The sequence below is a fragment of the Podarcis liolepis genome (genome assembly GCF_965112155.1).
Source record: "Podarcis liolepis genome assembly, chromosome: 1".
Classification (NCBI taxonomy): Eukaryota; Metazoa; Chordata; class Lepidosauria; order Squamata; family Lacertidae; genus Podarcis; species Podarcis liolepis.
Window position 1 is genome coordinate 102,130,798 of NC_139554.1, and position 24,348 is coordinate 102,155,145.

Here is a 24,348-nt window from a genome sequence, read left to right on the forward strand (position 1 = left end):
TATGCCTTAATGTTCCTTCAGTGGAAGGATATCTGCTTCCACAATAGAGCAGCTTCTCCCGCACATCTTTTCTAGGGGCTTCCCCAATCCTATGGAAAAGATTTGGACTGGGCACAGGGTGAAGTCCTGTTGTGCAAGATAATGGGTTAGCTGGGTTAGGATAGGTTAGGAACCATAATTCCATTACCAGGTTTAGGGATGACCAAAAAGGATACCATGACTGATGTGATTGAAACATATTCAGAAATCCAACAATATGTATTTCTCCTACCTACCAGGGTGCCTAACACCATGTCTGTGTCAGAATGGAGCCTGGGGCAGATTTAAATGGGTATGAATAATCCATTTCATCCAAGAACCCAGGAAAATTAGTCACCACCATGCACACAAAACTACTTTGCCCAGAGATTGAACATTTTAGACTGCTTGGTCTAAAACGTGCAGTGAAATCCAGAGAGGGTTTCTTCAGCCAGAACCACCTTAAGACTGGATGAGACTACACCTTCCTCTATGGAGGCATTGACTGTTCGTTGACTTACTTGGCCAAGCCTCCTCTGGCTGCCTTAATGAATGGCCAAGCCTCCTCTGGCTGCCTTAATGAATGGCCAAGCCTCCTCTGGCTGCCTTAATGAATGGCGGTGCCTTAACTGCAGCGCTTAAAGCACCATGGAGCCTAGACTAAACTTCCATGATGGCAAAACATTTTCTGCCTTACCACCATGGTATGCATACAAGTATTATAGATCCTATGGATGTATGTGCATGTTTGCTTGCTTTCTGAGATCAAGCTGCCCAACACTTTCCAGATTCTCTTCCAAGGTAGGCCCACAAATGTGCTTTGCAGGAGTCCAATAATAACATGAATAGTCTCATAATATTTTACATGCCATTTGCATTGCTTTATTGGATTGAGAGAACTAGAAGAACTTTTATTTTCAGAATCCTGGTTTTATTAATCAAAATACAAAAAAATTGAAAAACAAAGTATGAAAAATTCTGTTTCACACGGAAACTAAAACAGTGCCTATATAACGCATATGTGTCTGCCAACAGCATTCTGTTAATAAGACCTAAGGCGTTTTTGCAATTTTTGCATAAAGTGTGAAGAGCTTTACAGCTGAGTTTAAATGGTAGCTGTGAGGCTTACTTGACAGTCTTGACCAAGTGATTACTTCTCAGTCTCGCCACCCTCAGTTTCTGTGGAAATAAAATGGGTAAAAGACCATTTACCCTGCCTTGATCTTATTGGAGGAAGGAGAGGATATAAATGTGACAAAGGTTTATAATATTTTCTGTACTGTGCAGAACTTACAACAATATGTAAATAGTGGGACTTTCAGAATGCTCTGTCAGTGAGCTTTAGATTTAGCTTCTCTTCTGCCTAGTCTTTTTCTTCTCACATTCTCAAGAGCTGTGCTTTTGCATACATGCATATTTTATCTGTATATTTCCCATTATGTTTTTGATATGTAAAGCCACATGGTGGCAGTCTTGAGAATGGAATTTGTTTGTTCTGATTGCTAATCTGTCTTCCTTAACTTTCTACAATCTTATTATTAGAATTTAAGCCTACCTCATACTCTGACACTGTACTTGGTTTTTGCCCAAGAACAAAAACAACAATAACCCCCCCCCCAAAAAAAAACCACAAATAAATAAATGGTCTTGCTGAGGCTGAGTTTTTAAGTAATGTATTAATGCAAAATATTTCTTATATAATCTTTCTCATATATTTCCCATTATAGTGTTTGAAATAATTAATTAAAAGTTCTATTTTGTATTTAAAAAACCCAGGTGGCTTGAATATGAGCTTCCTTTAAAATGGTCCAGGATGCCCTATGCAATGGTTCTCTTTTGAAGGACAGAGAGTAGCCCTGCGGTAGTCTTGTTTATGCTAGGAGATGGCCCAAGGCTATCTCAGTAGTAGACTTGAAGTTGCAGAATATGTTCTACAGTGCATCACCCTGGTGACTTTTAGAAAAATATGGAAGCACTTGTTTTTATTTATGTATTCAGTTGACATACTACCTAAAGTGTTCTGAAAGTGTTTGACAATAACATAAGTATTAAATTGCATTGTGCAGCATTCATTCAATGTAACAAATAAAATCTGAAGAAAAGCCAGCTTTCTGTTTCCACACATTTGTTGTTTTCAGGTAGTTTAATACCGCTTTGAATACTTGTAACATGATTTAGTACTTTTACTGGTTTTTTAATTATCTGTTTTGTGAGTCACTGTCAATAAGGCAGGAGATATATTAATAACTATTCCTTGTCTGAGTGTTGCAAGCTCCAGCTGATATTTATGACCAGTTATTCATTATAGCATTTATCTTTCAATGTACGTTACTTTTTTCTTTCTTTCTCGTTTGCAGGAAGGACAGGACCACCATCATCCACAGCTATAGCTGGCACCAGTCAACCTGCCATCACCAAGACCACATCCGTTCTTCAAGATGGTGTCATCGTCACAACTGCAGCTGGAAACCCACTACATAGCCAGCTCCCCCTTGGGAATGACTTTCCTTTTGTTGGTCATGAACATGCTCTGCATTTTCCACAGAACAGCACTTCAAACAACAACCTTCCGCACTCTTTGAATCCAAACCTCTTTAGTTCACTACCTATCTCTTTGCCAGTGAATCAGCAGCACCTCCTAAACCAGAATCTATTAAATATACTGCAGCCTTCAGCAGGAGAAGGCAAGTCTGAGGTCACCCTCAATCCTTTAGGTATTCTCAACCCAAATGTAAATGCTGCTTTAGCTTTGCTCTCCGGTGATGTGGATGGGCAGGTGCTGCAACCTGTTCATTTCCAGCTGCTAGCAGCTCTTCTACAGAACCAAGCCCAAACAGCTGCCATGTTCCCCTTAGCACCTTTCAATCTGTCCATCTCAGATCTGTTACAGCAACAGCAACACAATCCTGTACCCTCAGTAACACAGATGACAGCCCCACCACCAGATCACTTGCTTAGCAGTCAGTCAGATACCAACAGAGCTGATACCCTGTTAACCAGTTCCCTGGGAAACCCTTTCCCAAGCTTTTCAGGCACAGACACTACTTCAAACCCCCTGCTCCTTCCAGCTGTCACTGGGGCCTCAGGATTAATGCCCTTGAATCCCCAGCTGCTGGGTGGTGTTCTGAACTCTACATCGGGCAACCCTGCTAATCATCCAGAGGTTTCCATAGCAACCTCCTCCCAGGCTACCACTACCACAGCCACTACATCATCAGCAGTGGCAGCACTGTCTGTCTCAACACTTGGTGGGACAGCAGTGGTGTCAATGGCAGAAACATTGCTGAGCATATCTAATAATGCTGGGAGTACATCTGGTTCAGCTAAACTCAACAGTAACTCTGTGGTGCCACAGCTACTTAACCCTCTACTGGGGACAGGTCTACTTGGTAAGTTAAATATTTTCACAGATTTTAAAAAAGGAAAAAAAATGGTGGTGGGTGGGAACTTCTTTTTTCAACCTTTTTTTCAAAACTCCATTTCATTGCACTTTTTCCCTAAAACGTTTATGCTATGTTAACTTGCTTAACCATTCCAGTGAAAGACTGCAAATATAATTGACAGACATTTTTAAACAGTATTTTCAAAACCCTATTATTTAGAAAGTATGATGCCATCAAAATTCAACCAACCAATTGGAATGGCTTTTACTTTTTTCAAATCTCATAGATGCATCTTTGGGATGCAGCATTTTTTTAATAGATAAAGATATAGATACAGATATATTCAAGGCATCACAGGGTTAGTATGAGTAGCTGTGCAATAGATAAGCTTCCAAGTCCATCTGAATTAAAAATTAATCATCATCAATGTGTCCAATCCCTAGATTATGATGACACAGTATATATAAAGCACTCAGAGTACAGTCTTCCACAGGTTCAAGGCAATAAGCTGCCCTTCTAGCACTCTACACTTAAGTTCCCATGCTTCTTGGATTCTCATTTTTTGGTAAGAAACCAATGGTTTCTAAACAACTTGACAAACATCAATAGAAAGTTTAATTCCAGTTCACATGTTTAAATCTAAGAGAGTAATATCCTGGATTTTCACATTTATTGGGAAGTCCTTCATTGGAACACGACTGTACAACAGTGATATAAATGTGTGAATTGGGCCTGAGAGTCTGCCAAATTCTTGTGCTTCCTTTATGAATATCCCTACCTGGTTGTGTGTGTTTGTGTGTGTGTATGTTCAGTGAATTGCTGCTAATAAAACATAGAAGTATTATGTGCAAGCATTTTTCTGATAAACACAGACCTAACTTGCTAAGAACTTGCGATAAAATTTGTATTCTGTGCCAGATTTGTTGCTTATTCATAATACTTGTGCATTTTGTGCCAAATTGCTTGTGTCTTCTAAGTGTATGCTCTAGCATTACATAGGTGCCTGTAAAATAGGCTGGTGTGCAAAGGATTGTGCGCAGAGCTTCCATACACCTACCAGGTTTTCTCATGTCCACGTAGTCCTCTATTTCTGTTGTATTGTAGCTTTTGATGCAACATAAAGTAGTGTGGTCAGAGAAGGAAATGGAGCAAGCCTTTTAAAGGTACATGTGTATGGGGGCCTTTTGGATCCCATTCATAAAAATTAACCTCGCTTGCATCAACTAAGTATTATGAGATTCTAGCTTCTAGTTTTCCTTAGCTGGTTACTGCTTTAAAAAAAAGAAGTGTAAAAGTTTCATTCATTTGCAAAGGTCTTGTAAAAAATAAGTCACTTAAATGTAAACAGTCTCTATAATTTGTGTCGTTATTGGTTTACAAGGTTTTATTACAGTATTAGTAGTAGGAATGTAAAACATTTAAATAGGATTTTTAAAAAAAATATTGTTAACAAGAGAGTACTTAAATGATTGTTTAATAAGCTGTAGAATATGTTGCTATTTAAGAAACGCCATAGAAGTTGCATTTAATATATGCAAGGCGAATCCAGAGCTAGACTTCATTGTAAGCAAGACTGCTGGCTGCGAAAGAAATCCATACCTTGCATATTAGTTCCCTGAAATATTAATTCACTGAAGGATTGGGGGGGGGAGTTTTATTCCACATCTTGTCACTAAGTGGTAAAATATAACCCATGTGTTACACCTTCAGAAAATTGTTGACTTAAATATCTATACGTTTGGAATTGCAGGTGACATGTCATCAATAAATACTACCCTTAATAATCATCAACTGACGCATCTACAGTCACTGTTCAACAACAATCAAATGTTTCCATCAAATCAGCAACAGCAGCTTCTTCAAGGCTATCAGAATCTCCAAGGCTTTCAAGGACAGACCCCCATTCCTGGGCCACCTAACAACTCAAACCCTATGGCTTGTCTGTTCCAGAATTTCCAGGTAGAAGTTGGTTTGTTCTTTTAAGTTTTCCATGAAAAATAATACAAATTCCTATACTGCTTCAATAGTTTATTGCAGATTTTAAAGCAATGTCTATTATCTCAGTACTTTAACATCCGTTGATTATTCTTAGACTGTTACATTGTGAACTTTTCACTTCTCATAAGTTACAAGGAAAAACTGCGGTACTGCTCTTCAGAATGGCAATGGAAAAGTATTTCTCTGCAATTCTTGGACCTGGTGTTACATTTATTTATCAATGTTTAAGTTTAGAAGACTTGCATTGACTTAAGTATTCTGAAACAAATCCCTGTAAATGCATTTTTAAAATATCTTCCCTGTCATTGCTATCTGCATGCATAAGTTAAGCTAAGAAAATGACAGAAAATATCAGCGGCTACTAGATCATAAAAGAGAGCTATCTTGTGCAGTAACATCATTATAGTACTTCCAAACTCAAAAGCTGGATGAAAATTAATGCAGAGGATAGCAGAAGAAAAGCTTTTATTCTTTGAGAATAATAGCAAAATACATCATTTTGTTATTCTAGACAACTAAATATTTCCCTGTGTTTGCAAAATCATGGCCTTCAGGGTGCTTTTTATCTTCCTCACATTGTGCTATGTGACTTTCTGGTTTTTTGCTTTGTTAGACATGAATCATGCATATATTTAATGTTGGTAACTGTTTAATGTAGCCAAGACAAATATTGCTAGACTGCTTTTCTATACAGGCTTTGATAGATAATTCTGGGGGGAAAGCTTAGATGCAGATTGTGAAAATATCATAGTATAGCCTACAATTGATATAGATTCTTTAGGGTTGTTGTTGTTTAGTCGTTTAGTTGTGTCCGACTCTTCGTGACCCCATGGACGAGAGCACACCAGGCACTCCTGTCTTCCACTGCCTCCCGCAGTTTGGTCAAACTCATGCTGGTAGCTTCGAGAACACTGTCCAACCATCTCGTCCTCTGTCGTCCCCTTCTCCTTGTGCCCTCCATCTTTCCCAACATCAGGGTCTTTTCCAGGGAGTCTTCTGTTCTCATGAGGTGGCCAAAGTATTGGAGCCTCAGCTTCAGGATCTGTCCTTCCAGTGAGCACTCAGGGCTGATTTCCTTCAGAATGGATAGGTTTGATCTTCTTGCAGTCCATGGGACTCTCAAGAGTCTCCTCCAGCACCATAATTCAAAAGCATCAATTCTTCGGCGATCAGCCTTCTTTATGGTCCAGCTCTCACTTCCATACATCACTACTGGGAAAACCATAGCTTTAACTATACGGACCTTTGTTGGCAAGGTGATGTCTCTGCTTTTTGTTGGCAAGGTGATGTCTCTTCTTTAGGGTTAGTGAGGGCAAAAAAAGGAGAAATTTAATCCACACAAGATAGGGGTGTGATTAATTAAGAAGACTATTGTACTGGATAAAAGATTGCAACTGGTCCTGGATGGGGCTGCCCTTCCCTCAAAGAGCCAAGTTTGCCTGGGACTTCCTCAGGTTTGGGTAGTGTCAGCATCAGCCAACTTCAGCTGGGTCGACAGTTAGAACCCTATCTGGTGAAAGTAATCCTGGCCACAGTCATGCATGGACTGGTTATTTCCAGCCTACTGCAATGCTTTGTAAATAAGACCGCTGTTGAACAAAGTTTGAAATATTCAGTAGGTACAGAAGGGCACTTGTGGGGTCTCGTGCTTTGTGCATGTAATAGCAGTCCTGCATCAGCTGCATTGGTTATCCCTTTGCTTCCAAGCTCAATTCAAAGTTCCGGTTGTAACTTATTACAGTTTATTTTAAAGGGCTCCCAACACCAGGTTCTACAGGCCTCTCTATCTAGTTCCAGGAAATGCCCCCTCTCCCCAAACTTTGCCCTTTACTGATTTCCATGGCACATGCTTTTACCTGACTGTAATGAGTCGATGGAATCTGAGATAGCCTCTTGCTAGTCTGGAACTTTCTCTCCTGCTAACTTTGTTTGGCTCCCTCACTTCAGAATAATAAACAAACCCTAAAGACTCTTTGATTTTCTAATCTTTGGATTGGTCTGTTGCTGGCTTTTCTCAGTTTGAATTTTGCTGCCATTTAGCTATTCATATTCTATTGTGTTGTTTTAATATCTTTTATGCTGCCTTGGGATGGCTTATTCTGAAAGACAGCTGGTAGATAATGTAAATGAATACAGAAACAAACAAATGTTTGGTAGCATGAGAGTGATACTTACAATAATACATATAGAATATACGTGCTTGAGTTCAACTGGATAGTAGATTGTGAACTTGGCAAGTGTGTGATAAAGGGTTTTTCAAAGGAAACATTTGCAGTGATGGTTAGATAAAGAAAGAATTTATCAAATAGGTGGAAAACGCAAGAAACTCCATGCATGGAGACTGAAAAAACATTATCAAGGTATTCAATGAGGCTGCAATCTTAAGGGCAGATTTTGCACTTTAGATCCTATAGACTTAAACTGAATTTAAATAGCAGAAGCCAACTCCGCCCCCCTCCTCAGGGGGAGCAATAAAAGGAGAAGTAGTATCATCACCATTGTCCTCCCACTTTTTAAAGTAAAAAAATAAATAAAACTCCTAGGAAACTCACAAATCCGAAAGCATATTAAAACATGGAATAAAACAGAAGTTACATGAGCAAAACAGAAACATAAAACAATAACTTACTTGAAAAGTATAAAGGCAGACATGCCCAGCTGAACACAAGCAGAGCATTGCCTCAAGCTCATCATCTTCTAAAGGCTCTCTAGAAAAAGTGCCAAGAGAAAGGAGAGTTTCCCAAGAAGAGGGTTCCTTATGGCACTGCTGCCAAAAAGGCCCTATCCTAGGTAACCAGTAGGGACCGCAGACAGCAGAGGGCCTCTGAAGAAGATCTGAAAGTATAGGTAGGTTCATGCAGAATTCCAAGGAGTGTACATGCTGTAAGGGCCTATTAGTAGCATTTCCCAGGGACTGCAAGGGTGACTTCCTCATATGCATTTATTTCAGGGTAATTCAAGCCAAAGGAAGGAATCAAGAATAGGAAAAAACTGAGGTTGAGCTTGTAGGATTGGAAGCCTTACCAGGGCATGTAGTTGCATTCTGCTAACAAGGGTATAAAAATACAGAACTTTTTAAGGCGAGCAGTTTAGCACTATTTGCTCCCCAGTAACATATTGTGGTGCACCTGCTCCTGTTTGTGGTTAGCTGCCGGATTTGGAGATTGGGCAGTGTCTTGATTAGGGAAAGGCATAGACTATATTTTATTTTTGTCCCTGTGTGTTTTCATTCACTTCTAACAACATGAAAAATGAATTTGAATCAATATGAATAGTAGTTCTTCACGCATGCTTTTAGTTTTTGTCTTGACTTGAAACAATTGTGACCTGAAATTGCTATTAGAAACCAAACAAAACCTGATCTTATTTCCCCTCCTTCTGATTTTTAAAGGTGAGAATGCAAGAGGAGGCAGCTTTTCTGAACAAAAGAATGATCAGTCAAATGGGGATGCCACCAGTTCCCGAGAGTTCCAACACCCCACTTCCTCCATTTCAAGATACGGTGTGCAACTTGCAGCAAAGGACAGAGCCGTCTGTAGGGCACCAGGCAAAGGACAGCCTCAGCCTAGCTACCCCGGGAGATGGTTCAGTCGATGCTATCTACAAAGCAGTGGTAGATGCTGCAAGCAAGGGGATGCAAGTAGTTATCACCACTGCAGTGAACAGTACGACACAAATGAGCCCCATTCCAGCCCTGAGTGCCATGAGTGCCTTCACAGCCTCAATTGGTGACCCATTAAATCTTTCTAGTGCGGTCAGTGCAGTAATCCACGGAAGAAACGTTGGCATTTCTGATCATGAAGGTAGGGCAAGGAACACGAGGGGGGCACGAATATTGAAGAATTCAGAACACCTTAAAAATTCCAGTGAGGGGGAGGGCTTGGAATACTATAAGACAACAGGTTGCAACACACCCAAAAAACAATGGGAAGGGGAACAAAGCCCTGGAGGGGAAATGAACAGATGGAAGTGTGAGGAATTTTTAGACCATTCATCCCATATCCACAGCAGTCCTTGCCATGAAAGACCTAATAATGTCTCCGCACTGCCATTAGTTCAAGGCAAGCAGCATCCAATACTGTTACCCCAGCGAAATTGTCAAAGTGATAAGATGTTGGAGGAGAACTTCAGGTATAGCAATTACAAAAGAACTATGATGAGTTTTAAAGAAAGACTAGAGAACACTGTGGAACGATGTGCACACATGAATGGAAACAGGCCTCAACAAAGCAGAGGTTTTGGAGAGTTGCTGAATGCTTCTAAACAAGACCTGGCAGTGGAGGAGCAGTCTCCAAGTTCCTCCAATAGCTTTGAAAGTTCTCTAGTTAAAGACTACATCCATTATAATGGGGACTTTAATGCCAAAAGCATTAATGGGTGTGTGCCTAGTCCTTCAGATGCTAAAAGCATTAGTAGTGAAGATGACCTAAGGAATCCTGAATCCCCTTCTTCAAATGAGTTGCTACATTACAGGCCAAGGACGTTTAACGTTGGGGACTTGGTCTGGGGCCAAATAAAAGGACTGACTTCATGGCCTGGTAAACTAGTAAGAGAAGATGATATTCACAACTCATGTCAACAAAGCACTGAGGATGGGAAGGTATATTTATACATGCATTTATTTTATCTTATTAGTAACAAATGTGTCTCTTACACAATATTTTAATCTCTCTGTTGCTTTTTGAAAAGATATTATTGCTTATACCCTTTAATGTGCTGGTGGAGTTTTCATTCCTATTTCATGACTACAGTCGCAAAGAGGCAGGGTTGCTTTTCTCTCCTACTTGTGAGCCTTACAGATAGCTCAGGGAAAGGACCAATTTACTTTTTTAAAAAATACACAAAATGCATTCGGACAACTTACACTGTTGATGCCTTTTAAATATGAATTTATGATAGATTTATTTAATTCCCCGAAGTCGTAAAAATTTGTACAACATTCACATTTATTATAATGCATGGTAATTTAAAGGTAGGGACACGGGTGGCACTGTGGTCTAAACCACAGAGACTAAGGCTTGCCAATCAGAAGGTTGGCAGTTCGAATCCCCGCGAAGGGGTGAGCTCCCGTTGCTCGGTCCCTGCTCCCGCCAACCTAGCAGTTCAAAAGCACGTCAAAGTGCGAGTAGATAAATAGGTACCGCTCCGGCGGGAAGGTAAACGGCCTTTCCGTGCGCTACTCTGGTTCGCCAGAAGCGGCTTAGTCCTGCTGGCCACATGACCTGGAAGCTGTATGCTTGCTCCCTTGGCCAATAAAGCAAGATTAGAGCCGCAACCCCAGAGTCCTCCGTGACTGACTTAACGGTTAAGGGTACCTTTACCTTTTAATTTAAAGGTAGTTATCATCAACTTTATTATTGTTGCTGGTCCCCCGTCCCCCGCATTCTACTGTATTGGCCCTAATATAAGCCACATCTTTAAAATTGGAGGGGAGAGAGAGAGAAAAGAAAAAATGCCTGAATATAAGCTGCTCCCTTCCTTGCTGCTCCTGGCTTCATACTGGGGGGGGGGGGAGCCACGCTGCATTGCCAGCATCCTTTCCCCTTCCTCGCTCTCCCTTCCCGGCCTTGGGGGAGAGGACGGGGGACACATGGTCCTTTGGATCCAAGCCAAAGCTAATGAAACTGTCCTAACAGAATGAGGTGTGTTGATCAAATCAAAACTCTACTATTGGTTGTACCAAGTTCTTCAATCCCAGTGTTAAAACCTAAGGCCTGTGTTTCAAACTTAAGTGCTTGTCTTCATATTACAACAGATGGGAGATGCAGCTTCTCAAACAAAACAAAAAATTCAGCCGACTAGCTTTGGTAGGAACATTTATTAGTAGATATTGTCACTACTTTAACCGCAGCCACATTGTGTTACTCTTAATTTATGACTTGTTAAATTAATGGAAGTTTAATGGATTTTTGATTTTAAAACCTTTATACCAAGAGGTAATTCCAGGAAGTTCATTATAATTTTAGGACATTCTGTGCATTTATTGTTTTTTCAAATAATTTTTTGGAGGAGAAATCATATCAGTTCAGATCCCCAGAGGTTTTTCCAATAGAAATATGCAGTAAAAATATTTTTAATAAAGGAAAATATAACTAAATGTTATTAGAGATAGTGCTAAGGTGATTTCTTAAAAAAAAACCAACACCATTGATAACTTTGACTTCCATTGACAATTGTAACGTATATTTTATATTCTTTGTAAACTGCTTGAGTTTTTATTTACAATTAAGCAGTATACAAATTCAGATAAATAAATGAAATAAATTTAATATTGGCCAGGAACTCTAGAACAGTTCGCTGCATGCGTGTTCATCATGATGATCTGTATTAAATGATGACATCACTTGTGAATTATAAATTGGCTGTCGTAAGCTAATTTCCAGAGTTAGAAAATGGGGTTCTGTGCCCACTGTAAGCATCTTTGGAATCTTTTAGATCTTGAGTCAAGAAGCTGCTTTCCCTGTACTTCTCATCAAAGGACTATTTAACTCTGTATGAGATGAGATATAAGTACTATGCTCTGGAGAACCTTTTTTCAGGGATTAAAAATTGTCATAATATAAGATTTACTAATGCAAAATGAATTAGTATCCCAGATTCATATCTTCAGATAATCTCTTCAGCATGTTCGTTCTATGCTGAGCTTTAATATAGCTGATATTATATCTGTTCTTATTAACTTCAGATAGGCAATACTAACATCAGTATGGGATCCACAGTTATCGATTCCATACAGTGGGGACATTGCTAGAGTGATAGCATTATGGTGTTGATCAGCAAATGCCTTTATTTACCCTTTTGGAGTCCTCAGATCAGTTAAAAAGTATACGGAACACCAAATGCTCTACCACTGCCATATCACAAATGCTGTGATACATGTGATACAAGTTAATTGGCCACTCCAAGTTCTTACATCGTGCAAACGTTCAGGATAAAGGCTTTAGGTTTCAGTCCTGTTGCTCGATTGAAGTTCATAGCAGGAGTTTTGTTGTTGTGATGGTTCAGTTGACTTTATGCATTCATACAATGTATAAATTCGCTATTATTGATACAAAAAGATAATTGTCTATTTGTGTGTGTGTGTGTGTGTGTGTGTGTGTGTGTGTGTGTGTGTTGTTTAAAAGAAAAAACACCAAAGATGCAACAATGAAGATAAACTAATAGAATTTATTTCAGATTTTAAATGTTAATTTCATTGATTGGGTTGGTGAAATGAACTGTGAAGTTCTTGAATACCATCTGAAAAACAAAGTTATCTACACATAATAATTGTAATGTCATTTGTACATACGGCTGCACAAAACAAAGAAATCATGCTTTTACAAAGTTCAATTAGAAATGGAATTGACTTGAGCCATCTGGTGCTGAAATCTATAATTTTTATTCCTTATTTCACAACAGCTGAACTCTCTTTAGTGTTGCCCAATTTGCAGTTTTTGTTGTTAATTACAGTGGACTAAATTGTATAGTGGAATATTGGTACCAAAACAAAATGTGTTGCTTTAATAATCAATGATACTAAGATTAAGCATAATTGTTTTACAAACCACCTCATTCACTTGCCATTTAAATTGTGTAGACAGGTACCGGTAAATTTTATCCAAGACTTTAGCTGATACGGTGCAAACCTTGATTGTTTCCACTAAAGTTAAAGTAACATTAAATCTGAGGCAAGTAAGTTGGGACTTCAGTTGCATTAACCCTAAACTCCCTGATGATGTTGCAATAAGTGCCATGATTAATCTTTTCCTTCCATCCTGCTCTGAAAAATGCCCTTTTATAATTTTCCTGTGTGACTTTGGGACTTTTTGCCAAAAACCAGCACAATATTAGGCAGTTGCTGCTATTCCTGCTGCCACCACTAAAACATATATCACGAGAGTTGTAAGCCAAGATGCTCTCTTGTGTTTGAGCTAGTCCTTGGCTCTTATGCAGTGCGGGACCTAGATGGAAGAAATGTTGTTACTAATATGAATTGTTAAACGTTCATGTGTAGATTTGGCACTTTACAATTGCAAAATCATCCACATACAGAACAGATTTTTCATATGTAAATATAGATATGCAAGGGGTTTTATATGTGACTTATACCTGTGAGTAATGTTCATGCACTTTTTGGCATGTGTGCCAATTGGTTTGCATTCTATAGGACACTTTTACTGTGACTGTATTGTTCACCTTCAAGAAGCCCAGAAGAATTCTAGAATTGTATTGTATAGAATTGTAGAGTTGGAAGGTATTACAAGGGTCATCTAGTCCAATCCCATGCAATGTAGGAATCTTTTTGCCGAGCATGGGGCTCAAACCCACAACCCTGAGATTAAGAGTCTCATGTTCTACTGACTGATGCCTTCCTTGCTGTCCATGCCAGGTGGGCTTTAGTCAGTGTTGAAGGTTTTTATTTTTGTTTGTATAATGTATCTGAAGGTGTCTCTGTTGTTGCCTTGAATAACTGAGTTTAAAAAGCAGATTAATGTTATGGAGACAGAAACCCATGGGATCATAGACTGTAAGGCTGTGTGTCTATCTGCAAATCATTATTTAATAACTGGATGCCTGAGTGAAGAATAGTTGTCTTCATCTGCTCTCACAAGTGGTAAATATAGTTAAGAACCGTGATACAAAGTTGTAAGAAAACTCTGAAAATGACTGACTTGGTGTTCATGTCTTTACTCAGGTGGAGCCTGATAAGTTGAAGACACTAACAGAAGGTCTGGAAGCCTACAACCATGTCAGAAAGAGGAATAGAAAGTAAGTATTCTAAATATATGAAGAGTGGATTCCAGCGTAGCACTAAGTCTTATGTTTCATCAGTGCCCAATGAAATGTTCTCCCACCTGGTGCACCCACTAATCCTGTCCTAGAGGTTTTTCCCCAACCTCCAGAGCAGATTTGGAGAGGGTGTAGGTCACACGTGCGGAGACAGAAGAGGGCAAGTCTTATTGCACAAGCAGAAATCCTTGCACTAATAGGATGGATTCACTAGAGATAAATGACACTCTTTACAAAGACTGAAGTTAATTTGAAAGAAGAATTGTAGTTTTTGGTGTGCTTACAGCTTCCATACGCATGCACACACACCAATTAGGAGTCAGTTGGGCTTGGAAGAAGATGAGACAACAAAAGCCACTGCCTCTTTGCCCATCTTCCTTCTCTTCTCTCTCTCTCTCTCTCTCTCTCTCTCTCTCTCTCTCTCTCTGTCTCCCCCCCCCCCCAGTCACTAGCCAATCTGAGCTGGGGAAGTTCCTTCCTAATCCCAAAGATGGCAATTAGCCAAGCCCATCCATAGAGCTTGCCAGAGATCATGAAATTAACATGCTCCCTGATGAGCTAACAAGCTGATTAGTGTATCCCGTTAGTAATTACCACACTGAAAAGTAGACCACAGCTTTAAAGCCACTATGCATCTTGTAGAGAGGGGAAAAACGATACACCTTAACAGATTAAAAAGCAATGAGCAGGTGAGCAATTAAGTGAGCAGCCTGCAGAGAGGGCACATCAGTCAGAGGAGAAGCAATTAACACCCTTTTTAGTTTAGCTAAGCACAAACACCCCCTTTCAAATGTAGCACCACACAAGCAGCTAGGCAGGGGGCGGGGGAAGAGAGCGGAGACATTTATTTGAACACATGCAGTAATTAGACAAGAGGTACACCAAAATAAAATGTAGGCCACACAAATATGTTGTTTATATCAGGATAATATTTGAAATTAAACAAATTTTAGTTTTGGCACTTTTAGCATCAATTCTGCATACATTGTATAGGGCACAAAGGAAAGTACTATATCTGCATGAATACAAAAACAATACTGCTACCAGTTCTAACTTCTGTCAATATTACTGTTTGCCTGTTACTGTAACGTTATAGCAAAATGATTTATATTTGTTAACTCCGGGGTACCTTAGGAAGCCTTTTATAAATAAAATTCACTATTTGAATTTTGTTTCATCTAATCTTTTCTTATATCTATTAAATTCAAGGCAATTGCTTCCCCACATTCACAGGCAACCATTGCCAGGTAGGGCTGCACCATAGGAAAATAGTTCTCTCCCACACAGGAGGGAGAGGGAAGCTTACTGTGCAATCTGGTAACGGAAGGGGCTGTTGAGCTATATCAGAAGGAGCTTTCTGACTGGGCCATGCTTTTAGGCCAGCCACACAGACTTCTTGCCTGCACCTTATCTCATGACGTGATGTTTTCCTTGTAGGAAAAGATGAACAATGCCTCGCTTTTAGTTTTAATCTCATTGCAGGTTCCTCTACAATCATCAGTTGGGGGTGCAGACAATGAAGATTGGTAGGGGCACCTGTAACTGCTCAGGAGATTCTATTTAAGATTCTCTCAGGACAGTGCACCCATAAAGGCATTATGGCCCAAAAGGACCAATGTATTTCCTGGGCAAAGGCAGACCATGGTTACATGTCCACAGACAGCCCAACACATCTAACCTAAAACAAAGTGGGGGCGGGGGAACATCCCATATACCTTGCTATTTTATTTTCATAATAATCCAATTGTGTTTGAGTGAATCTGAAACGTTCTCTGCCACAAAGACATGCAGTCATTTCATGCAAACATGTAAGTCTTCAATTTGACCATTCTAGAAAGAGGTGTTTTCTGCACCTGTAATATCTAATCATATTATCACTTCCTCCGGTTTCTCTGAAGAGTCCTTAATATTTCAGTCCTTTTTGTGTACAGACCACTTGGATAAAAGTGCAATATAACTGATGCAGGCAAGATTAAATGTTTGCGGACCAGTTTTCTTCTGGCCACCATGTGGTCATGGTGCAGTTGATGGGTGAATTCTGAAGAAAATTACACATATAGCACGACAGCTATGAAACTAAAACAAGGCACTAAAAAGTTGCATGTTAAGCAATTTGAAAAATTCTGAAAAACATCCAGAATAATTGGTTAGCTTAATTACTGTATACTGCCCTGCAAAAGCCACCCAGTTATCTGTTTCTTTCCGTAACCAAGGGCCAAGACAGACAAGATTGATTTGCTTCCTGGATACAACATATATGTAGAAAATTGAATAGACTCTGCATATGCCATAATGTGTCTGTTTAATCTCTGTTGCAAAATGAACTTGTATGTGTTTGTCACACCTGGCAGTGTAAATGGAGTTTCCACTATGGGTGCTATATGCACATAAGAAATTAATATTGTGCAAATGGCCCTAAAGTACATAAGCATATATGGAACCCTAAGATCCATAAAAGCCATAGATATCATGGAATATTCTGTAATTAGACTGAAGGTAGAAGACACACTGTAGAAGCTTTCTTCATATTGAACTCTCCAGCTATGGAATAAATGCAGTGTTGTTCAGTTTGGGACTCAGGTAAAGCAAGCCATTGTTAAATTCTGCAGCAGCTTGGTGATTCTTTAAAGCAGCCTAAATAGTTGAATCATGCCTTTGTGAGAGGCAATTTTTTTTGGCGCACATACTGATTGCACATAGCTAAGTTAAAAAGAAAGATACATTATCCTCTTGATACCTGCTGCTTTGTCTCTCTCTCTCTCTCTCTCCCTCTCCCCCCACCACGACAACCAGTGCTTTCTTCAAACATCCACTTTAGCATTTTAGTAAAAATGTGATAATTCCATGCTCTGCTTTTGAGCAACGTGTTCTTTGTTGTGCAGTTTGTCATTTTAAAAGAAACACCTTTAAAAGAGGCAAACTAAAATACTGATTGCCCCATAAAGTTAATTTGCAATTCATGTAGAAAAAAGATTGATTTTATGCCTATGTGTTTAGTGTATGCAATTTTTTTAAGTTACAGTTTGCTTTTTTTGTTTTTATGCTTTTTGAGGCATAGGCTGCATTTAATCTAAACTGCTATATTGTATGCAATGGATGGTCTCCCATGGCTGAAAATCTGAGTAGAATGTTATTTCAGTTTGTAGTTTATGTCTTTAAATTACATATTTTTAAATTGCATATTCTACTACAAAAAGTCATGGGCATTCCTGTAATTTTTTTCCTTTGTTTTTAATCCTAGAAGTGGGAAGCTAAATAATCATTTAGAAGCTGCTATACATGAGGCCATGAGTGAACTTGACAAAATGTCTGGGAATGTGAGTACCAACTGCAGAATATATAACTTATTTAAAGCAGCCAGGGGAGGGGGTGATTCTAACAAATTGATGGTTCTATTTTTGCAACTGAACCTAAATCCTACAATTAGAGAGCCATTATAATTTCAGCAACCCCAGAGAACTAGAAGCTACCATAGATTATTCCTAGCATTTGATATGAAGACATGAGACTTGATGAAGTTTTCTAAAGCCAAGCAGGTCTGCATCTGTCAGTGCCTGGATGGGAAACCTCATGGGAACCTAACATACGCCACCTTGAGTTCCAAAATGGAAGAAAGGTGGGATATATGAATGTAAGAAAGCAAGCGAATAAATAGAATGGGACCTTTTAATGACATCTCTTAAGTCTGGAACCACAGGCCTCATACTCAAGGTCCCTTATAGTGCAATCAAGTGCATGTCTATCAAGAAGGAAGTTCCTTTGAGTTCAATAAGGCTTAATCGCAGGTAAGTAAATAAAGAATTGCAACTTGCAATATACGTAATAAATGATCAATGGGCCTCAGTCTAGCACACTTCCTCTTGGCTTGCATACAAATTGTTTGGCTTCATCACTCCTACAGTTGGGAAGGGATACACATTTACAGTCGAAAGGGGCGTGGTGGTAACACCATTCAGGGCAGACTCTTAACGTTACCTAGCTGCATCATTGTAGGCAGCTCACTGTCATTCTGTATCCCCACCTCTACTATGGGAATAATTACTTGGGTCTAATGGTGCTCAGCACAAGCATGAAAATGCTTCTGTTTCCCAACTTGGGGTGGGTGCTGATTTCTCCTGACCTCCTATCTGTAGCTTTACCCCCTACTGCCAAAATCTGAAACACTATTCTTGGCAGGGGGAGGCCAGAAAGCCCCATTTTATGAATGCAGGTCTTTTATAGGATCTAGCCCAGGGGTCTGCAACCTTTAAGACAAAAAGAGCCACTTGGACCCGTTTCCGAAGAGAAAAAAAACTGGGAGCCGCAAAACCATTGCAACATTTAAAACAAATATATCTCCGGAGCCGTGATCTGACAGCAGACGGGAAGGTTACGTCGGGATGGTGCGTGACTAATGCACGCACCGCCCCCATGCGACGTCACAGCCAGTACAGCGCCCGCCACAGTGGGGAGTGTTGGGGCGCACAATGCGCCTCCTCCCCTCGCTAGTATCCGCCCCGGAGCCGCGGCAAAGGTGTTAAAGAGCCACATGCGGCTCCGGAGCCACGGGTTGCAGACCCCTGATCTAACCCAATAATAAAGCATAGGTGTTTATAAGGATTATGGAGATGACGTATATGGGCTGCTTTGAACACAATGAAAAAAAATACTCTATAAATAACAAGTACTTCATTATTATTAACTGGCTTCCAGCATTTTCATTGTTGTTGTTACCTTTGTGCTTTTTTCAGGTGCACCAAATTCCACAGGGAGACAGACAGCTGAAGCCTCCAAAACCCAAGAGGAGGAAGATCTCTAGATAACATTGAATGTCTTTGTTACTGGTCCAGTACTTATTTAAAAAAAACAACATGCACATATATATATAATATCAGGATGGATAGAGTTCATCACCACAGGGTGCTAAACAAAACAGTGGTACAGTATTCTTATTGGTAAAGAAGGAGAAGTTAATCCAGATCTTCAAAAGATTACAGTGTGTGTATAGAACCCTTTTTTCTATAATACTAAAATTGTGATTATAAGAAATAGTCCAAATGTTTCTGCAAAATTTTCATTGTGTATATAGATAAAACAGAATTTCATGACGATATCTCAAATGTAAATAATGTACAATATTGTCATGTACAAGCGTACCTAATGCACACTTTATCTTTTATTGTACAAAAAAATAGTGTACAAAATTCTTTGGTTTCTATTGAGTACACATACAAGAGACTACCAGTGTAAAGTGATAAATAAAAATACAGCCTAAATGCTTTTATATAATAATGTAAAAGATGCTGTTTTTGTATTTAACAGCAGTTGAAAAGGCATGATTATGTAATACCTTAATTATGACATAACACTTCTCGCCACTGAGTGTTCATTTATAGTGTCTGTTTGGAATGAACCTTGCCTGGAAGTGTGCTGTACTCCATTTAAGGTCTCTGTAGGAGAGTGCAACCTTGCAGATTCCTAAAGGGATGTGGGATCGCAGGTCAAATTCAGAAGTCAAACACTGCAACTGCTGGTTGCATTTTTATTATTATTTGCCTGAATTTTAAAGTAGAATGCTGTAGATTTTTTTATTAAGAATATTTAGATAGAATATTTTTAGTCCACTATTGCTTTAACAGAGTTTCATAGCCACCTGTTTTTAAAATCAAGCTCATCTTATACCAATATTTCTTTTGAACCCCTTCATAGCCTAAATTGGCTAGCCCAGTATTTTGAAACGGGGGACATGGTTGATTTTAATGTATGGGAGCAATAGCCCAGTTTTAAGAACCATGCTCATTGCTAATTTTTTTAATTGTCAGACCTTACAGTTCAGGAAAAAATGTTCCTAAAATTAAAGAAGAACTTTCAGTGGCCAGTTGTGCCTGGGTGTTTTTATGGAGTTCAGTGGGACTCTCTCAGCACAAGTGGTCACTGAATCACCCTACTGATGATACTGATGCCCACTGGCCAGTATTAATATTCTAGTTCTGAAAGGTGGCTTACAAAACTACTAGCAGCACTGGCCAGGATCCAAAGAACTGCAGAACTAGTTCTGTGCACCCAACGGGCCTGTGTTTCTTGAACAGAAAATCTCCTTCCCAACCATATGGGTAGCAAACCACTTCTGAACCTGAGTGGACTTACAAAAACCGTTTGTGATACAGCGTGGGGTCTCTGGTTAAAAGGATATTTGTGTCAAAAAGAATCCAGCTAGGCACACCCAAATCTTGGGATGTACCTTAAAGGTAGCTCTTTGGATCCCAGCCAATGATTTTATCAGTATTATGTAACATATCAGATTTATTTTATTTAATAAGAATTATTTATACCATTAACAGATTCTTATATATATATAAATTTATATGAATTTATATATATATATTTATATATATACATATAAATGTGGCAGAAATGTGCAGGTTGAATCTATTAACCAGATTATTTATGTTATGTTAAGTTTGAAAGAAATGTGAAGCGTGCGTTAGAAAGCTGATCATACACTACACAAACCTAAAACCACGAGGCATTCTCAAAATACCAGTATCTTTAAAAGAAAGCGTAACGCAGTGTCACTTTCAGTGTTGATGCTGCGTGTGGCAGCAGTGGCCCTCCTCTTCTCCCCAGCCAGCCCAAAACATATTCTCTGTTTGCCATGCCTGGGCCCAAGATGGAGTCCTTAGGACCACCTTCTACCTCTTCATCTGGGAAGCCACCATTGTGTTTTATTCTGGAACTTCGTTCCTTATAATGGCCTAGTTACCTCTCCTAGCAAAGACTGCTGGTAATTGGCACCATCCATGGCTGATAGAACGATAACCAAAATCTAGTGCTTACACAAGGAGTATTCATTCCCTGCCCACGTCACCTACTCCATTTTCCTATGTGATGTGAGCCCCATTAGCCCCAGAGGGATCTGAGGGAGCAACATGCCCATGGTCCGCTCTCCTGTGCCAACGCACACAGCACTACCCCTGGGCTAGAGGACTTGCTCTTATCACATGTGGACCCAGCCCTCTTCCCTTTTTGCCACACCCCAACCCAAGGGAATGCAATTAGCTACACTAAGCTACAGTGGCCTGGAGACAGAAACCCTTCCTTCTGCTGGGTAGGTTCATTTTGTCTTTTGTGTAATGGCAGGGCGGCCTGCCATAATCCTACATGAAATCTCGTGTGAAGTGATCTTTTGTGTAGTTTAGTTAGCACTCTTTTTTTTGTTTTGTTTTGTTACGAGTTGATGTGTTTGTTATGTTTAAAGAGTTAATGTCCATTTTTCGTACCAGCCTGCTTTCTGCTCTCGTCTAAACAGATGTTTCTATTCATGAATACTCATGTGTGTGTGTATGTTTGGGTGAGTGGGTGTATGTTTATATTTAGTTCTCCCCCCTCCTCCCGAGTTATTTTTTTTTTTTTGTCCCTAAAACTGAATTTGTATTGACCAACCCTTCTTTTGACATTTTTAACTAATTAGGTTTGTACTTTTCTCACCAATGTATACTTTACATTAGTAGACTATGTAAAGTATTTTTGTGCACTTGATTTCATTGGTTAATATTGGCATTGATGTGGGTGCTAGGAATAGTTTGTTTCAGTCCATATAGATTTTTTTCCTTCCTCTTTAGAGTTTTTATGGTTTTATGTAAGCAGTTAATGTAAATATTGTGAGCATTACAGGTCATGCAGTGTTGTAACATTTTAAAAAATGTTGCACCTACTTTACAATTAAAACGCTGGTCACTCGTACTTGAATTTTGCCCATAGAGCCATTTCTTTCTCTTTGCATTGAAGCATAAATTACTTTTTTTATTGAGGCCCAACCCTTCTTTCTACGCTTATTTTTTTTGTTTAACAAATCTATATTTTTCTAACAGAAGATTTTAACATTTAATTTTTTTTTGCCAACTTTCTAACTTATGATGAGATACTCCTATATTTAGAGAGTGAGAAAATACCCTCATTTTGGAAAGTGGAATAATTGAATTCTGCAACTTGGCCCAATGACAGAAATCACAAGTGGGACACTAAAGTTGGGCCCCAGAAGATTAATTAGCCTCTCATTAGATCGATTAGTGGATGTTTGTGTGGTGTTTTGAGGATATAAAGTGGTAACTATCCTCATGTGTCTATTTATTTATTTATTCTTGGTGGGTTGTGATAAAATTATATAAAAATCAAAGGAATTATTCTTCTTTCTATCATGGAGCTTTATGAACACCATATAATTATTTCTATTTATGAAAAGGGTTTAGTTCCTAAAACCAATTATTTAGGCTGAAAGTGATTGCTGACAGTAGTTATGAAAATAATATCTAAAGGGGAAAGTTAATACATGTCCCATATCAGTTATGGCCACAGCCTAAGTTTGGGGTTTTGATTTATAATTTTATATTTAAATTTACCAATGCCATTGTGCATACAACTTGCTAATAACGCAATATTACTGTGGATTCCCTGGATATTAATGGTATAAAGTATCATGGTGGACTGAATTACCTTTTATTAGCTACAGTTTGTATTTTGCTACATAGGGTTTTTAATATGAATATTCCAGAAGAGCAGTAGCATAAGAATGCTTTTCTATTTTAAAAGAACCCCATTCTAGTCTTACTAAGAGTTAGATTTTTTAAAAAAGAAACAATATCAGTTTTGTAAAAATTTGATAAAATTGTCAATATTATGATTAAATCACACAAAAAGCCTCACTGTTATGTTCTCTTCCGGAAGGGGGCCATGTCTGCACAACACCAGTCTGGGAGGGGGTACATGTCCCTGACTTAAAATGGGGTGTATGTTGTACTATTTTTAAAAAAAACCACATAAAATTAACACTGAGTTAAATATATAAATCCTCAGATAATTTGCTTATGATAGAAAATCTGGGACACAGCACTCAGTTCTCCTGTTGTGTCCAGATGTTAATAAAGATGTCAACTCATGAAATACTGTATCCATCAGGTCCATTTAGAAATAAGATTGCATGATGGCTGTATATTCTGCACTGGTCATCTGTAGTTAAAACAGAGAATTCTTAATTATTTCCCCTGCGACTGGGTGTATATTTGTGAAGATCACAGTTGTCTTGAAACTGATCAAAAAACCCACAATGCATTATTTTGTATCTGCGATCCATTGCATCCTCCACATTTTAGGCATTTTACGAACCTGTGCATCCTACACATTTTAAGAACCTGTTACTTTGACAGCTAATACTTAATCAATGAAGCTGTGCAGCAAGCATGGTAGTTACATTTTACTTGATTGGATAATAGGTCCATTCAATTTAGCACCAACAGTGACCCACCAGATACCCACAGGAAGCTCACAGGACTTGATGGAAAGTCCTGTAGGTCCCCGATCTAGCATGTTTCACCTTCTGATGTTCCATCTTTAAGCTTTTGGGGAGAATTACAGCCGTTGAAAAATAAATCTTACGTGAATTGGTCTAATACTCTTTTTAAAAAGCCATATAAGCCAGCACCACATCTTTACATCTTTTGGCAACGAATTATGTTACTTGAAGAAATACTTATTTTTGCTTGTCCTTAATCCATTTTGTTCAGTGACCCCCTGTTCTAGTATTTTGATGCTGTAGGGGCAGGGAGACACATTCTAGAATTGGAAAGAATTGTACTAGTTTAATATATCTTGAGTTTTGAAATGGTTGACTAACCCCATTCTACCTAACCTTAAAGGTTTTTGCCAATCCTGATGTTGTATCAAAAGGTGTCGATAAGCAGAAACTCCTATCCCAATGTCCATTGCCTCCATAATCCTGGATATATCCTTACCCAAAACACTGGCATCAGCCTTGCTACAAAGATTGTCATTACTCACTGAGAAAAAGGAGGACTTCTAAATGCAAAACTAAAAAAACTAAGTTATTTATTTCTCATTAAAACATCCACGGAAAGCATATGAAGCTTTTGATGTCACTAATTAAAATGGATTTGCTTTCCAATTGTACAGATGAAAAACACAAGAAAGTGAGATCTAGCTGCCTTTTCCCTCTCAATTAATTGGGGGTGGGGGGAGAGATCAGGTGGATTTTATTATAAGCCACAGTAATCTACTGCTGTGTTTTGAATTTATGGTGTAACTTATTAGATAAGAAAGCAATAAAGAAAGAGGTCATAAATACAAAATGGATAAAAGGAAAACTGCAATGTGCAAGTTTGCCAAAGATTCATTCTCAAGTTCA

General features: G+C 38.9%; 1 protein-coding gene across 7 annotated transcripts in view; it reads left to right on the plus strand.

Moving 5' to 3' along the window:
• MBD5 (methyl-CpG binding domain protein 5) overlaps positions 1 to 21,899 on the plus strand; it is a 112,443-nt gene extending 90,544 nt beyond the window's left edge. For 5 of the 7 annotated variants that reach the window (XM_083493099.1, XM_083493098.1, XM_083493097.1 and 2 more), the window contains 6 exons: positions 2,376 to 3,407; positions 5,152 to 5,360; positions 8,791 to 9,999; positions 14,077 to 14,150; positions 17,413 to 17,488; positions 18,902 to 21,899. In XM_083493099.1, the coding sequence (XP_083349225.1) occupies positions 2,376 to 3,407; positions 5,152 to 5,360; positions 8,791 to 9,999; positions 14,077 to 14,150; positions 17,413 to 17,488; positions 18,902 to 18,973 (2,672 nt within the window). In that variant the 3' untranslated portion in view covers positions 18,974 to 21,899. The remainder of the gene's footprint in view (positions 1 to 2,375; positions 3,408 to 5,151; positions 5,361 to 8,790; positions 10,000 to 14,076; positions 14,151 to 17,412; positions 17,489 to 18,901) is intronic. The other 2 variants (XM_083493103.1, XM_083493102.1) reach the window with 1 other exon arrangement.
• Positions 21,900 to 24,348: the final 2,449 nt, after the last annotated feature.